The sequence below is a fragment of the Schistocerca cancellata genome, chromosome 4 (genome assembly GCF_023864275.1).
Source record: "Schistocerca cancellata isolate TAMUIC-IGC-003103 chromosome 4, iqSchCanc2.1, whole genome shotgun sequence".
NCBI classification, from domain to species: domain Eukaryota; kingdom Metazoa; phylum Arthropoda; class Insecta; order Orthoptera; family Acrididae; genus Schistocerca; species Schistocerca cancellata.
The window spans coordinates 827,331,429-827,349,186 of NC_064629.1; the positions used below are offsets into that span (position 1 = coordinate 827,331,429).

The 17,758-nt window shown below is 38.8% G+C and overlaps 1 protein-coding gene across 2 annotated transcripts in view; it reads left to right on the plus strand.

Moving 5' to 3' along the window:
- The window catches only part of LOC126184875 (microphthalmia-associated transcription factor), a 402,286-nt gene that overhangs the window by 364,166 nt on the left and 20,362 nt on the right, over positions 1 to 17,758 (plus strand). For both annotated transcript variants that reach the window (XM_049927499.1, XM_049927498.1), the window contains exons 4-7: positions 8,845 to 8,934; positions 9,234 to 9,414; positions 10,363 to 10,438; positions 12,378 to 12,543. In XM_049927499.1, coding sequence (XP_049783456.1) covers positions 8,845 to 8,934; positions 9,234 to 9,414; positions 10,363 to 10,438; positions 12,378 to 12,543 — 513 coding nt within the window. The remainder of the gene's footprint in view (positions 1 to 8,844; positions 8,935 to 9,233; positions 9,415 to 10,362; positions 10,439 to 12,377; positions 12,544 to 17,758) is intronic.

Below are 17,758 nucleotides of genomic sequence, written 5' to 3' on the forward strand. Positions count from 1 at the left end.
TTGCCGGAAAGTTGAACTCTACCATATCATTCCATTGTCTGGGAAGGGCATATTGTCGCTGTATCACTTCTCGCTCCTGATTACTTGTTCGTAGTGTGGGTAACTAGAGTCGCTCAGTATAATGTGCTGGGGCCTGCGCGCTGTGAAATTCAGGTTTATGCCATTCTGTGCTGTGATGTTGGAAGTATTGCATGTTCTGGGACCAGGGTCAGTGTTCCATTTTCTCTGTTTCTGAGCTGCCTCCCAATTTAGAACAATGCAGTGAGTCCGTAAACAATAGTTGTAAATATACATATGTTTAGTGATGAAAGAGATCTACCTCACTGTTAAACTTCCGAGTAAATAGAGTAACTCTTGTGGAACAAAAACACGGGGTGTAAGTTCAGTAAAGTTTAATGTCCCGTCGACAGATAATGCATTAGAGACGGAAAACAAGGTCAGACTGGACAAGTTTGGAAGAAAATCAGTTGCATCCTTTTTCAAAGGAACCATCCCAGAATTCAGCGAAAGAGATTTACTGAAACCATAGAAAACCCAAATATGAATGTTTAGATGGACATGTGAACTCCGCTAAAGTTTATGAACACTGTGGTGTGAAAGCACAATGTCCTGCAATCAAGTGTCTAAATGTCGTGGCATTGAATAAAAGAGGATTCAGTCAATTCCTGGGGAGTTTCCCCTCCTCGTGGTTACTATGCAAGCCACAAAGCATCAGCAGTACTGGAAGACCGCGAAGGAATGTTGTCGACCAAGCCTATTCCAGTCATGTTCGAAGAACGACTTAATATTCCGAGAGCATACATCCCTATAAGAGTCAGCTAACATACTGCTTACTCGTAAGCAAATCTTGCGACAAGAAATTAGAGCAATTCGTAATGATACGGATGCTAACCAACAGTCTTTCTTCCCGTGCACCATTTGCGACTGGAACAGAAATTGGGGGGAGTAACAAGTTACAGTGGTACACGATGTACCCTCCGCCACACTCCGTAAATTGGCTTTCGGAGTATAGATTTTGTAAGGCGTGCACACTTATGGTGGGAAGACTGCTTTCCTCTCGTCACATTTGGCCATGCGTTTTCCAGCTAAAATTTCGGGGGTGAACCCCTGGCCATAATATCGTCCAAATACAGTGATTACTGTACATATGACGTTCACTACTTTGGAACTGAGATCGCTTATGATATCGAATGGCGCTCAACAGTATGTTGTTGTTGTTGTTGTTGTTGTTGTTGTTGTCTTCAGTCCTGAGACTGGTTTCATTCAGCTCTCCATGCTACTGTATCCTGTGCAAGCTTCTTCATCTCCCAGTACCTACTGCAGCCTACATCCTTCTGAATCTGCTTATTGTATTCATCTCTTGGTCTACGATTTTTACTCTCCACGCTGCCCTCCAGTACTAAATTGGTGATCCCTTGATGCCTCAGAACATGTCCTACGAACCGATCCCTTCTTCTAGTCAAGTTGTGCCACAAACTCCTCTTCTCCCCAATTCTATTCAGTACCACCTCATTAGTTATGTGATCTACCCATCTAATCTTCAGCATTCTTCTGTAGCACCACATTTCGAAAGCTTCTATTCTCTTCTTGTCTGAACTATTTATCGTCCATGTTTCACTTCCATGCATGGCTACACTCCATACAAATACTTTCAGAAACGACTTCCTGACACTTAACTCTAAACTCGATGTTAACAAATTTCTCTTCTTCAGAAATGCTTTCTTTGCCATTGCGTCTACATTTTATATCCTCTCTACTTCTACCATCAGTTATTTTGCTCCCCAAATAGCAATACTCCTTTACTATTTTAAGTGTCTCATTTCTTAATCTAATTCCCTCAGCATCACCCGACCTAATTCGGCTACATTCCATTATCCTCGTTTTGCTTTTGTTGATATTCATCTTATACCCTCCTTTCAACACACTATCCATTCCATTCAACTGCTCTTCCAAGTCCTTTGCTGTCTCTGACAGAATTACAATGTCATCGGCGAACCTCAAAGTTTTTATTTCTTCTCCATGGATTTTAATACCTACTCTGAACTTTTCTTTTGTTTCCTTTACTGCTTGCTCAATATACAGATTGAATAGCATCGGGGAGAGGCTACAACCCTGTCTCACTCCCTTCCTCAACAATATAGGCTGGTAAATTACGGTCACCACAATAGTGATACCGTGTATGCGGCAACGACTAACATTGGCCCGAAAATCCTACATTTTCGACGCAGACTGGTCTTCATCCTTTGCAGTGCTACAGTGTAGAATCAGTACTGGATGGAGATATACGGCACGTTAGCGACATATGCACAAGATGCTATATGGCTCCTTTCTATCTGCTGGAGCCACACAGACATCACTGTCGTAGAAACACACCGTGTAGAAGCCACGTTGTACCAAACAGTTTTCGGCGATCTATCGTTTCGCCACCTTGGAACTCGCTTACTGCTGTTGCTTCCTTTTGGCAAAAAGCCGACAGAAGTGGCTGTGCGGTTCTAGGCGCTGCTCTCTGGAACCGCGAGACCGCTACGGTCGCAGGTTCGAATCCTGCCTCGGGCATGGATGTGTATGATGTCCTTAGGTTAGTTAGGTGTAAGTAGTTCTAGGGGACTAATGACCTCAGAAGTTGAGTCCCATAGTGCTCAGAGCCATTTGAACCATTTTGGCAAAAACGAGGCATACCGACATATTTCTGTTCACGTTTCCACTTTGTTTCAGTGTCATTTTGTGATTGAGTTCGACGTAATACTGACGTTTCTGGTCATACAAGAGAGAGCACTTTTGTGCCTACGTATACGAGTACAGCGTTGTCAGAGACAGTCTGAAAAGCTTATCAGGTTTTTACAGGGTAGGTTGTGCTGAGAAATAATCTTTAAGAAAAAAAATTGATACGTGTTGCTATTTCCCAGTAATTAGCACTGAAGTGAGCCAGCCTGCTGTCGCCAAACGTGTTCTTAGTTTGGTTTCCTGAAACCGAACAAGAGAGCGATACGAAAAGAAAATGGACATGGCACGGTAGTAAGGATCTAACCCGAGCCAAAGGCTGACTAGCCTAGTACGCTATCATGCATTTCCTCGTTGACAGCTGATACTAATTGTATTTGGCGAGTCGCTTGATTTCGGGCGTGCTACAGCCCGATTGGATAACGTCAAAGCTAATTAACTTGTAAACTGTACGACTTATCGACTTTTTCGCTTAACAATTCTCATCAAAACCTACAACACCCTTACAAGCTTTTCAGACCGTTTCTGACCACCCTGTACATCCCATCTGTCTGCAGTATTACATATTACAGATGCACTGTTGTTGCCATACGCATCTTCCGAGTTTGCACCGATTCGGTACATATTTCTATGTATTAAAATTTCCATAAATGCTTTAGTACCGTAGTTAAAACCTGTCATGCCATAAAATAAAATAATCAAATATTTTATCATAATGGTAGAATATTATTGATAATAACAACAACCTAAAGTATTCAGAATTTCATATTTAGGACAGTTGTTAGATAAGATGTCTCCCTTGAATATCAAATCAAATGAATAAGCAACCCAGAATTTGTGTGTATTGTGTATTTTGTATTAAACCGGGGACCGCCATAGCCCTCAGTGGTTCACAACCCCACAACAGGCCACAGCAGTCCACCCACCCCACAGCCGCCCACACCGAACCCAGGGTTATTGTATGGCTCGGCCTCCAGTGGGCACCGCCGGGAACGTTTCATACCAAACGAAGAAATGTTTGCATGGTAGAGTAATTATGGGTGTACGCTTACGTGGAGACAGTGTTTGTGCAGCAATCGCCGACATAGAACCCAGAATTTAGTTCGGAAGCCATTGACAACCAATTTTAATATAATGACTGCAATGGTAACTTGTTGCATTAACCATATGTCTTTAAACTTTGGCCGGTTTGTAGAATTTCCTGCCCATGTTCTACTGGTTTACATTGAATATATGAAGGGCTTATTTCAGCAGTGGTACAAGTCCATTTTTGTTCATTTTGAGATACAGAGTACTAAAGTTAATTGAGCGCTGGAAAATCCGCAGTTGAGATACCAGAAATATTCAAGCATATGTCTTCTTGCTAGAGATGAACCTTTCTTTCTGTTTGTTTGGATCATTAATTTCAGAAGCATTATAGACAGGAAAGTGGAGGTAATGGACTTGTACCACTATTGAAATAAGCCCTTCATATATGTTATATACTGATGGTTCGCGCTTTGGTTGAAGTTCTCACTCAGAGGTAAGATCGGTTTGTAATTTTGACGCGCCTTAATGTGTACAGAAAACGCGTGTTAAAATGTGTTGGCGTTCTGTACGTATCCATTACAGGTTGCTCATTTAATCACGATCTGCATCATTCATTGTAGGCCTATTACGTGTGAGTCCATTATCTTCATGAAACGTCCAAATTGAGTGTAAACCAGTAGATGACGAACAGAACGACTTGCTAGAAACTGATCACTTTACAAAGGAAGAAAGTCCATCTAATATATGTGACTAGATAATGCCATTACAAAAAATTTGTGTTCATCGACAAAAATATATTAATTGTAATTAATTAATTGTATGCTGTAGTGCCGGGAAGAATAGGAAGAGATTGCCTTTTTGTTGACTGAAAGCATTGCTACTTTTCTTGTAAGGGAAGCAATGCGGGGGATGAATTAGAGGTGGAAGTCGGCTCGATCGTGCACGACGTCGCGCGCTACGGCGCTACTCTGCCAAGGTCGAGGCGGCGTGCTCCAGGGAAAGTTTTCGCGTTGTCCCTAATACCTACTTTGGGGCGTTGCCAAACGTAAGGAGCTGCTACCGAGATTGTCCACCGAAATGAGAGCGTGCGTGTCGTGTAATTTATCACTTTAAAGATTTCTGTAAATCGTCTGATGAGTGCTCTTCTTCATTTAGTTGATGACCACCGTTCACATTTCTGTCGAGTTTAAACTGCTGCAAAAAATTTCCCAAGTTTTTTTTTCATTAACAATGGAATGAAAGATTTTCCCCATACTTTTTTCCGGTCCCCTCAAGTAAACGTCTGTCAACTGATATTTAACCTATTATGTCATTATAATCGTAGATCGAAGATGACTCTTATCAGCGAGTTTCATTTAACGGATTTCCCAAGGAAACTAAAGGACTGAAAAACTTCTAGTGCAGTTTGACCTGAGTTCTATGTTTATAGAATAATCAGACATCTGCTCTTCAGCTATTAGTAATTCTCATATTCCAACATCGATTAAATCTGATTTATTTCCAACTAAAACATTTACTATTCTTCAGATTTATTCTGAAAGTTTTCTGTGAAAAGTTATAGATTCCCACAGGTTTGAGGACGACCTGAAAAAACTGGTCATATGTAAACCAGTTCTGGAGGGGGAGGGGGGGGGAAGAGGTTAATTGTTATGTTCATATTACTGGTATGTTAAGATAAATTTATAATTCACTCTGATATAACACACAAGACAACAATGGTGTAGATACAGTGTAATATATACACACAGCTGGTTTGAGAACATTTTTCCACATGAGCAACTCATCTTTGCCCCCCACCCCACCCTTTCTGTCATATACTTTACACATTCACCCATGTCAGTTATCACTACTCATTGTTAATTACCTGTATTGCCAATTCTCAATTCTATGTAATTCACCCTCCATGGCTGTACAGATAGTGTCAAGTTTGCAATAATATTACTACAATAAAATGAATACAATATTGCGATCTAAAGTATGATATTGAAATGGATTCTATATAACAAAGTTAAGAACTACATTAAAATATACTTTACAATAATAAGACAATCAGTATTAGAAAAAAGAATAGTACAATAGCAGAGTTACTGCTCTTTTCACTGGTACTGAATTGCAGCGCAGATAGGCACTGTTCTGTCACCAGAGAAATATCCTTCAATACTGCATGAAGATTGCTCATTTAGTATACATAAAATTTTAGTTCTAAATTGTTTGATTGGTAATGAGTGAATATCCTTAGATAGAGCACCAAGTAATTTTAAGGCCATCATTGGCAAGCTGTTCTGCGTCTTAGTTAAATGACATCTTGGCCTGTCTATACTTGTGTTGATGAACTTTTTTTCTTTCTGTAGGTCTCGTATTTGTGTTTGTGTGAACGAGGCAACTGAAAATATATTTGTTGAAAGTCAGAGCTCCTAATCTGGAAAAATTGGTTTACAGTGGTCAGTTTTTTTGGGGGTAATAGTCCTCTTGCTTTCTTTTGAAATAAAATCACATTCTTGCAGTCTGCAGAACAGTCCGACAATAACAGCCCATAGCTGGTGTGGCTGTCGAACATTGCAAAGTATATTATTAGTAGGTGCTATTGTGATATTACACTTTTTAGTTTCTTCAAGAGGTATAGAACCCATGAGAGTTTGTAACATATGTGCTTAGTGTGATGTTGCCAGGTTAACTTGGTGTCAATGAAAAAGCCCAGAAGCTTAACAGCTGCTTTATCAACCAGTGCTCCAGTATCGCTGAGGCTTCATATCATCCTCTATGTTTTGTCTTCATTAATTTTCATCTTGTTCATGATAAACCAGGCCTTGGCATCACTGAATAGGAGGTCTGCTTGTTGAACAGCCTGAACTGCATTTTCCCTTTTCAAAACAAAGTTGTACCATCTATAAACTGCAAGATATGCCCATTGAAGCCTATGTCATTAAAAATAATTAAGAACAACAGAGGCTGTATTAAGGATCCCTGTGGCACACTGTGATTTAACTTCATTTCACCTGAGTTTGCCCCTTGCACCGATACCTGTTATGTGTTACTTAGGCAGGAGAGTTCAGGGAGCGTCTTGGCATCATCGTTAGACTGATACCACCTACTTGTAATGTATCGAACAACTGACTGAACTGTATGGACACAAGCACAGTGCAGAGAAAAAGCACAACAGGATCACTTCACTGTAACTTCAAGCTCTTAAAGCTGGTGTTGCATCACTATGATGTTGGATTGTTCCATGTATAAATGTGGGATTGTTTCATGTTCTGTGATCTGTCGACTTGTGAACACTTCCATTTGCAGGCACTACGCAGAATTGTGGTCTGTGGGGTATCTATACACCACTGCATTCCATTGCTTTTGTCATAATTCCAGCCATAACTGAGTTTTGCCACAGGAGTCCACCTGCTCTGACAGACTACAAGCCAGTAGTAACAGTAGTTTATGACTATATTTGGCAGCCTTTCTCCAATCTTTATCGAATGGTTTGTGTTGTTTGAAAGTGAGTCAACAGCCATGATACTTCATTTTGGCATGCTCCATTGGTATTTGCTGTTTAACACTGACACTGTGGAGCTCTAGTACTGGATCAGTGACCCACAGCACAGTCATGTGCACAGACTTGTAGAACGGGAGTTTTCTCTTCGTGTGACTGTTATAATCAAAGCTGTCTCACTCACAACATTCTCTCAGCATATCTTGATTAATCTCCTTATTATTTTGACCAGTGTAGCTGATATCTGGGGTGTCTCCTGCCACATTTCAAATAGGTTGTGTTCAGTTGTGCAAATATTTATTTTGATAATTCATTTTCTTCTTTTATTGCTGATTATAATTAGAAAACACCCCTTGCACGGAATGTATTAAACATGATAAGAATTATTTACAAAATCAAATGTGTATGGCTGAGAGTGCCCTTATGTACTCCCCTATGACATAAACTTGTGAAATGCCCATTAGCATCTGAGAGACTCCACTTCCTAATAGTTTTACCATTTAAAACCCAGTGAATACTGGGAGCTAAACCAGAGGAGTTGCAATGTGTTTCCATTCTTTCACATGTTTCCTCAAGTTCTTTTTTTTTTTTTCTTTTAGCCGGGATCGCAACTCAAAATAATATGTTTTGGTTATGATTTAACTTGCAGTCAGCAGCGAACTGATTACACATGGATCTCTATCTGAGTTGGACAAGGAATATCAGAACAACAGCCATGTTATTGGCTTGGTGACTTCATAGTAAACAGAACTCAGTATATCAAGGGAGAGATCATTGGAAGTGAAAGTAGCATCTGTCATATTTCTAGAAAGTGTGAAAGGACTGTTGCTATTTATGACAAAATACAGTGTTACTGTTGACAGACTAAACAGTTTTTTACTGGGGCATTTACATATTATTAGTGTGTGGTGAAAAGGCAGGCAGATGACTCAGAATATGTAATGTAATGCGCATTAAAGTAACAACAGTTATATATCTACAGATGTATAGCTTGTTCAGTAAAAGTTTATTTGACAGTCTCCAGTGCACTACAGTTCTCTGTGCATAACGTTACACCAAAATCATGTGTCACCTAGTAATTGCAAGAAAAAAGTTAATGTAAGATTTCAAACATTATAGCTGGTATGCTATAGTTTATTAGATCAATAATGAATCGGACTTAAGTAGATGATGACTGATGAGGTGTTTGTGTGGAAACTTGGCTAGTAAAAAGTATGCCTTTGTCATTTAGAAAAATGTGAGAATTACAAAGCAATATTACTGGCATTTATAAATGAATGTTTCGGTATTGGAGGGGAAGTGGAGATGCGTTTCACATAAAATGTAATGAACCAGGAGACCAAAATCCTGTCTATAATACAGAAATAAAGTGGGCTTCTGACTACAAGTACTTATGCATATGAATTTTACAACCTTTATATTAAAAATCACAGACTACAGTTTTAAAAAATACAGTATCCTTACTGATAGTTAGGGGGAAAAAAACAACGAAAAAACAACGCAATTGGGATATAAATTTTACTCAAACATTTTTACACCTCTGTCCACTGAATCACTTGTTTTTTCTTAAAATTATATCTTCAGTTAAAAGATTATTCCTTTATTTTTAGGCAGAAGACATCCTTGAAGACTTCTTGCCTTTTGATCCCAATTCAGATAAGATCAGAGATCCAGCGTTGAATATCGCACCAGATGTTCAGGTATGGTACTCTGGATATAAATTCATAATCTTCGTTAGTTACTAGTCATATAAAATTTCTTTACATGTGAATTCAGAATTTGAGTTATTATCTTTTTAATATATTGTGGATGTTGTGTAATTACTTAGAATTTCAACACAAAATCCTCAAGATGGGTACCATTTGTTAGTAATGTGTGAAACATTAAAACTAAACACAGTGGTCATTAGTTATTTAGTATTTATAAATGGCATCAACTATTTATTTCATTTATTTTGTGTGCACGTTTCCTCTATTGTGAATGATTCCTGTACTTGCAGCTGGTCTCAGCAAACAGTCTTTATGAAGAGATTATTGGCTTGGGCCCTAAAGGTGTAAATAAAACCAGCAATTCATGCCCTCCTGATTTACCTCAAATAAAGCCTGAACCAATTCAACTCAGTGATGCTGAGCTCCATGCACTTGCAAAGGATAGACAGAAGAAGGATAACCATAACATGAGTAAGTTACACAGTAGAACACTTTAAGAAAACTCATTTGTATTCATTTGTATCAAGAAAACAAAATGGTTACACACTTTTTTCTCAAACCATGCATAAAAAAATCCATAATGTGTGGTATTAAAATATGTTACAGTGTCATAATATGGACAGATAAACTAAAAATCTCATTAATTATCACATATATTTGTGGGATGTTAAATGTTAGAATCCATAATTTTATGAACCTGTGCCACAAATTTACTGGTTAGGGAAATGTAAATCTTTGTCAGATGGGGAAAACAGAAAAGAAGAATGAATGAAAAGGTACATTCCTTCTCCCCATGATTGGACAGTATTATGTGGCATTCTTATCTTGTTCTTCTTACATTTTTAAAATTTTTATATGTATTATGTCACTGAAATCCTCTTAGAAGGCTTTTTCCAATGCAATAGAAAAAGATGATATAGTTCCATTAAAAATAAGTCTGTCATAATTCAGCAGCTATAAAAGTTAAAGATTACTTATACACATCAGAAAATTTGCCACATTGCACACTATAGCTTAGTGAAAACCACACCTCAGTACATTTACTTGTTCTATATATATATTGGGTGACCTGTCTTAGCTGCCTCATACTATATAGTATTGATGGCACAACTAATTATATCAGTTCCATCCTTTGGAATTAAACACCATTATCTAAATTATAGCTGTTGTGATGTAGGATTTCACACTGGAGGCACTAATTTCCTTATTATATGTAGTCCCCAGAAAATGATTAGAGTTGATAAAGTTGTGTATGGGGGCAGGGGGGGGGGGGGTCAGGTACTGACAGTGCATCCTCATGTCAGTCAACTTTGGAGATTTATTAAGTAGCTACTTAACTAGTTATAGATGTTTGTATGTTTACTACACAATATATTGATTTTGTAAATTAGATACTTATTGTGGTAAATATCATTGCAGTTGAAAGGCGGAGACGTTTCAATATAAATGACAGAATAAAAGAGCTTGGAACATTATTGCCAAAAACAAATGATCCGTAAGTATAATTACTAAACTTTGATTTGACTTTGAAACCCCCCTCCCCCCAACCTGCCACTCATAATTCCTCAAAATTGATAACCATTGTCCCCAAGTTCCTTAGAGAATTGAAAATATGGATTAATATTAATTATTCACTCTTTTGTACTTTCACTTTCTCTCTCTCTCTCTCTCTCTCTCTCTCTCTCTCTCTCTCTCTCTCTCTCTGAGTACCTTAACCAATGTGCCACTCCTCTTGCTCTCTTGATTTTCTTCTTTTTGCTGACCTTTCCAAACTTTTCTGTCATTCCTGATTGTACACCATTTCGCATTTATTTTATTTCAAATTTTTGTATTATGTCTACTTTTCTCCTTTAAAAAGAAAATCTTACTGCATATGCAGTTTATTTTTATATGTGTAACTCTGCCTATGTTTAGTACTGATCATGATGTATTGATAATGATGGTGGTGGTGATGTCCAAAATGATTTTTAAACCTTGTAAATTTTGCTGTTTTTTTTTCTTTTTTTTTTTCATCTTTCATAGTAAGCTGGTTTGTCTGCTTATGTGCCCAAGGAGCGTATTCTCAGCAGATGCTGGTGTTTATACGTACTTCCAATTCTGCACTTTTAGTGCCCGACTAAGTAACCTGAGCCTCCACCATATGCAATCACGAGATACAGGAGAGTAACCAGCATCAGTTATGGCAGGACAAAAATTCCACACAAGAAATCACAAATTTGTGGAGGCTCATGTTACTTATTCAGACACCAAAAATGAAGAATTGGAAGTAAGCATGTAAAACAGAAAATCGTGGAGAAACCTAGATCAAGAGCAAGCCCAGAATAAATTGTTAGTATCAGTAAGTGTCTACCATCCATGAAGAGAATACAATTAACTGCCTAAAGATACACATATATTTTGGAATAAGCTATCACTGTTTTGCCATCTCATTCATCGAAACATATTCACAGAAATACATTGTGCAAATAGAAATCCATACCAGATGGTTTGAGTGAACTATCCCTAGTGACCTCAAGCTGACAAACATAAAAAAATTACTTTAATGCTTAGTTCCTGTTCTTGATTTTATGAATGTGGTAGTATAAATTATTCACCTGAGAGCAGCACTGTGTTAACAAGATCCAGATATATAAATTTTCATCAATATTGAGAACATCTAGGTGAGTGAAACCACCCTGTAACTGCACACTGTCGACAAGTAAACCAGTACCACCTCCTCCTCACCCCACCCTCACTGATCGTTTAAAGAAATGAACTCCCATGTATAAAACACCTTCTAATGTCTGATTACTTCGCATTCAGTGGTACATATGAACACTGTCTGCATGATGTGTTAGGAATAGAGTAAGTAGTAAAGAAATAATAAAATGAAGCGTCATGCCTGATGCGAAAGTTTTACTGTACAAACAGTAAAAATGTAGTAAGTACTAAACTTTTTTCATGACACTGTTTTGGAGGGAGTGCAATGAGTAGTAGTTTCAAAAAGGTTTAAAATTATATGTAAAGTTCGTTGGAAGTCGCTAAGTGCTCTCATTGTCAAATGTTGGATGAATATAATCCATGTCATTTGTGTACCATGCGTTATGCTGCCTCAAGACATATACACATTTCTAAATATAATATTTGACTTGTTGTGTTAAACCTTTAACTTAAATTATACGTTTTGATGAGTAGATTAGGACGGTATTTTAAATTTTCATATTCAGTTAGTAATTATATGAAATACCAAAAATCAAATCCTTGGTTCCCCTGGAAGCCATGAGAATGGCAATCTGCATTTTGGACTGTGTGACCATTTTAGCCGTTTGGTAATATAATTTTAAAATGGAGGAATAGTGAATAAATTTAACCAAAACTGTAACTGTAAACACAAGCCCGTAGTAGTAATTGTAATGTTCAGCATCATTCCATGGCTTATCTTTTTATTTTTGCAGGTATTATGAAATAGTGCGTGATGTAAGACCAAATAAAGGGACTATACTGAAATCCTCTGTGGATTACATAAAACTTCTGAAAAGTGAAGTTGAAAGAATGAAGCAAAGTGAACAGAAGCAACGCCAGCTTGAGCTACAAAATAGAAAACTGCTACTTAGAGTGCAGGTACAACATATAAATCCACCTTTATAAATTTAGTGTGTGTGTGTGTGCGTGTACGCATGTGGACAGATGGACTGACACAGTCTCCCAGTGCTCTAGTGAATATTTCTTTTTCTCACTTACACGCTGTTTTTAGGTGCAGTAGGTGGCAGAAATCCTCTTGTCTGAACATGGAAATTTGTCATTTCCCATGTTCATTTAGTTAATGCATGACTTATCCAAAAATAATGTCCCTCCGAAGAAACTGATTATTGTGCTAGAGGAAATTGAAACCATGCTTGTGTATATCTACTGTACCAGTTGACATTTGTTTACATTATACTGTAGTTGGCTTTCAAACACTGAGTCATGAGTTTGGTTATTATATAAAAATGCAAACACAGTGGTGAGTCCCAAATGAGATTTTACAGATTTAGAAAAATGTGTACTTTCTGGAACACTGATGATGCTTTGCTTGCCACTGCAACTAACAGTATACTGCAGGTAGAAAACTCTGATTTTTTAAAGGATTCACAAACAGTTGGAGTTGTTTGTGTTTGCTATAGGTCGTAGTTTTGTGATACCACCACCAGCCTTGTTACAGCAAATGTATCCAGTAAAGAGACAAATCGTTCTTGCATATTATTATTAATGGCAGCTGTATGGTTCTTCTGCACAAAATTGGTTCCTAAAATGAGCCCTGCCACATTGTCTGGAAGACGTGCACATGTAGTTTCTGCATTTTAGAGATCACTATACCCTTTTCATGCATGATGATTACTTTCAAGTACTACTAGGTTGAAAATTATGTAGTCCATTCTATGGGCAACTGAATCATCAAATTTGATATCGGTGGACTACAGGGTGTTACAAAAAGGTACGGCCAAACTTTCAGGAAACATTCCTCACACACAAATAAACAAAAGATGTTATGTGGACATGTGTCCGGAAATGCTTAAATTCCATGTTAGAGCTCATTTTAGTTTCTTCCACCTACGCTCAATGGAGCATGTTATCATGATTTCATACGGGATACTCTACCTGTGCTACTACAACATGTGCCTTTACAAGTACGACACAACATGTGGTTCATGCACGATGGTGCTCCTGCACATTTCAGTCGAAGTGTTCGTACGCTTCTCAACAACAGATTCAGTGACTGATGGATTGGTAGAGGCGGACCAATTCCATGGCCTCCATGCTCTACTGACCTCAACCCTCTTGACTTTCATTTATCGGGGCATTTGAAAGCTCTTGTCTACGCAACCCCAGTACCAAATGTAGAGACTCTTCGTGCTCGTATTGTGGACGGCTGTGATACAATACGCCATTCTCCAGGGCTGCATCAGCGCATCAGGGATTCCATGCGACGGAGGGTGGATGCATGTATCCTCGCTAACGGAGGACATTTTGAACATTTCCTGTAACAAAGTGTTTGAAGTCACGCTGGTACGTTCTGTTGCTGTGTGTTTCCATTCCATGATTAATGTGATTTGAAGATAAGTAATAAAATGAGCTCTAACATGGAAAGTAAGCGTTTCCGGACACATGTCCACTTAACATATTTTCTCTCTTTGTGTGTGAGGAATGTTTCCTGAAAGTTTGGCCGTACCTTTTTGTAACACCCTGTATATCTGAATACTCAAAAATTTCTCTTATGAGAGTTTAATTGACACTGCATTGGACATAACTGCTAGGATCCACGTATCTACTGCACCAATCACCAGTCTGTATCTACATCCATACTCTAGAAACCAGTATGAAGTGCATAGCAGAGTGTACTTCCCTCTGTACCACACATTATGGTTTCTCCCCATTCCAGTCACGTGTGTGGCATGGGAAGAATGACTTCTGAAATCAATATGTGCATGCTGTAATTGATGTAATCTTGTCTTTCTAATTTATACTGGAGCGATATGTAGCAGGCTGTAGTATGTTTCCTAGGTTCCTTACTTGATACTGTTTCTTGAAATTTTGTAAGTAAATTTCCATAGGATGGTTTACGTCTATCTGCAAAAGTCTTCCAGTTCAAGTTATACAGCATTTCCAAGATGCTCCCCTGTGAGCTGAACAAACCTGTGACTATTCACGTTGACTTTGTTTGTATACAGTCAATATCTCCTACTAGCCCCATTTGGTGTGGCTCCCACACATTTGACTAATATTCTAAGATAGGATGCGCAAGTGATTTGTAGACAATCTCATTTGTAGACTGACTCCATTCCCCAGTGTCCTACCAATGAACTGAAGTCTACCTCCTGCTTAATGTAAGAGTGAGTGTATGTCATCATCACATTTCATATTCCCACAAATTGTTACACTCATGCGTTTGTAGTGGCAAACATAGTGTGTCAAATGAATATATGAATTCACAACATCCAGAGATTGGTGCCACTATATGACTTTCTTTGAGAGTTGCATATGGGGCCTGAAGATAGCACAGTGAAATGCCGAAACTGGTAGCCTTCAAAATGAAATAAAAGAAGAAACATCTAAAGTTACATGGCTGATGGTGAATTGCATTGACATTGACAACATTTTGAATAGTTATTGTAGTATACTGTAATTAATTAATTTACATAGTTTTTACTTTTAATTTATTGTAAATGACTCAAAAAAAGTGACAGGAAATATTTGAATTTGTGGCTATCAGATTACTCAAGATGCTGGATAACCTGGTTTGCTACTTTCTAAACATTCAGTGTTAATGAAAAACCTGAATTTCACTTTGTTCGCATATGAAGCTCTACAGGCGGAGAAATGTAATTCTGAATAGCTGCTAACATTTGCAGTAGTCTTGTGTTTATGAAAAACGTTACTTGTTACACAGACTTGCCAACCTCGCTTATTAATCTGCAAGGCAAAATGGTAACCTTACCTAAGCAGGAACAGATTTGGTCACATGACTAGGTACACTCATGCTCATATTCAGAGCACATTTTATTTCTCTGTAATCCGGCTCTGTGGAAGTTGAGTGCTCGATGGAGGAAATGGACCTAGATGGCTGTTGGAGGGCATAGTATCGCTGCAGTGCTGCACTTGCGTAGTGAGCGCACAACCTGTTTCATCACATGAGTACAACGACCAATAGTGTTCCTCACAGCTGGCATAAATACGGCAACCCAGCGAATGATCAGTCAGTTCTGTGCTCACGCCTGATGTTGTCACTTACTATCATCACTGTAGTTTGGGCTATTCACTTACAATGTCACTTGGCATTTCTCACTGGTCATGTTTGGATTCTCTCTCTCTTTGTTCTTGGTCTGGTGACATCGTTGTGGTGAAGGTTTTCACTTTACACCTTGTTGTGGCATAGGTTGCATGGGGCTTTTCTCTGTTTGTGTCCCATAGGCCATCAGTCAGTCATGTTTAGCTCAACTACTGCTTGATGTCCTGTTCTCTTCCCCAGGTGGCTCTTCCACCTTTTGGGTTAACCTGTTTCTCCACTGGGTTCTGATGTGTGTGCTGGTATGCAGCTACTCGCAGATGTAGCATTAGTGATGAGGAAAAATGAAGTTGTTCAGTAGCATGGATCCTACGAGTGTTGACTGAAAAGTAATGCCTCCACCTTTTGTAACTCTTCAACAGTTGGCAGCAGTGGTATGCAGCAGGTAAAGTACCGGAACTTCAAGCGCTGATAGAAAGCACCGAAGCTGAAATCGTTATAGGTACAGAAAGCTGGCTGAAGCCAGAGATAAATTCTGCCGAAATTTTTACAAAGGCACAGACGGTGTTTAGAAAGGATAGATTGCATGCAACCGGTGGTGGAGTGTTCGTCGCTGTTAGTAGTAGTTTATCCTGTAGTGAAGTAGAAGTGGATAGTTCCTGTGAATTATTATGGGTGGAGGTTACACTCAACAACCGAGCTAGGTTAATAATTGGCTCCTTTTACCGACCCCCCGACTCAGCAGCATTAGTGGCAGAACAACTGAGAGAAAATTTGGAATACATTTCACATAAATTTTCTCAGCATGTTATGGTCTTAGGTGGAGATTTCAATTTACCAGATATAGACTGGGACACTCAGATGTTTAGGACGGGTGGTAGGGACAGAGCATCGAGTGACATTATACTGAGTGCACTATCCGAAAATTACCTCGAGCAATTAAACAGAGAACCGACTCGTGGAGATAACATCTTGGACCTACTGATAACAAACAGACCCGAACTTTTCGACTCTGTAAGAGCAGAACAGGGAATCAGTGATCATAAGGCCGTTGCAGCATCCCTGAATAAGGAAGTTAATAGGAATATATAAAAAGGGAGGAAGGTTTATCTGTTTAGCAAGAGTAATAGAAGGCAGATTTCAGACTACCTAACAGATCAAAACGAAAATTTCTGTTCAGACACTGACAATGTTGAGTGTTTATGGAAAAAGTTCAAGGCAATCGTAAAATGCGTTTTAGACAGGTACGTGCCGAGCAAAAATGTGAGGGACGGGAAAAACCCACCGTGGTACAACAACAAAGTTAGGAAACTACTGCGAAAGCAAAGAGAGCTTCACTCCAAGTTTAAACGCAGCCAAAACCTCTCAGACAAACAGAAGCTAAACGATGTCAAAGTTAGCGTAAGGAGGGCTATGCGTGAAGCGTTCAGTGAATTCGAAAGTAAAATACTAGGTACCGACTTGACAGAAAATCCTAGGAAGTTCTGGTCTTACGTTAAATCAGTAAGTGGCTCGAAACATCATGTCCAGACACTCCGGGATGATGATGGCATTGAAACAGAGGATGACAAGCGTAAAGCTGAAATACTAAACACCTTTTTCCAAAGCTGTTTCACAGAGGAAGACCGCACTGCAGTTCCTTCTCTAAATCCTCGCACCAACGAAAAAATGGCTGACATTGAAATAAGTGTCCAAGGAATAGAAAAGCAACTGGAATCACTCAACAGAGGAAAGTCCACTGGACCTGACGGGATACCAATTCGATTCTACACAGAGTACGCGAAAGAACTTGCCCCCCTTCTAACAGCCGTGTACCGCAAGTCTCTAGAGGAACGGAAGATTCCAAATGATTGGAAAAGAGCACAGGTAGTCCCAGTCTTCAAGAAGGGTCGTCGAGCAGATGCGCAAAACTATAGACCTATCTCTCTGACGTCGATCTGTTGTAGAATTTTAGAACATGTCTTTTGCTCGAGTATCATGTCGTTTTTGGAAACTCAGAATCTACTATGTAGGAATCAACATGGATTCCGGAAACAGCGATCGTGTGAAACCCAACTCGCTTTATTTGTTCAT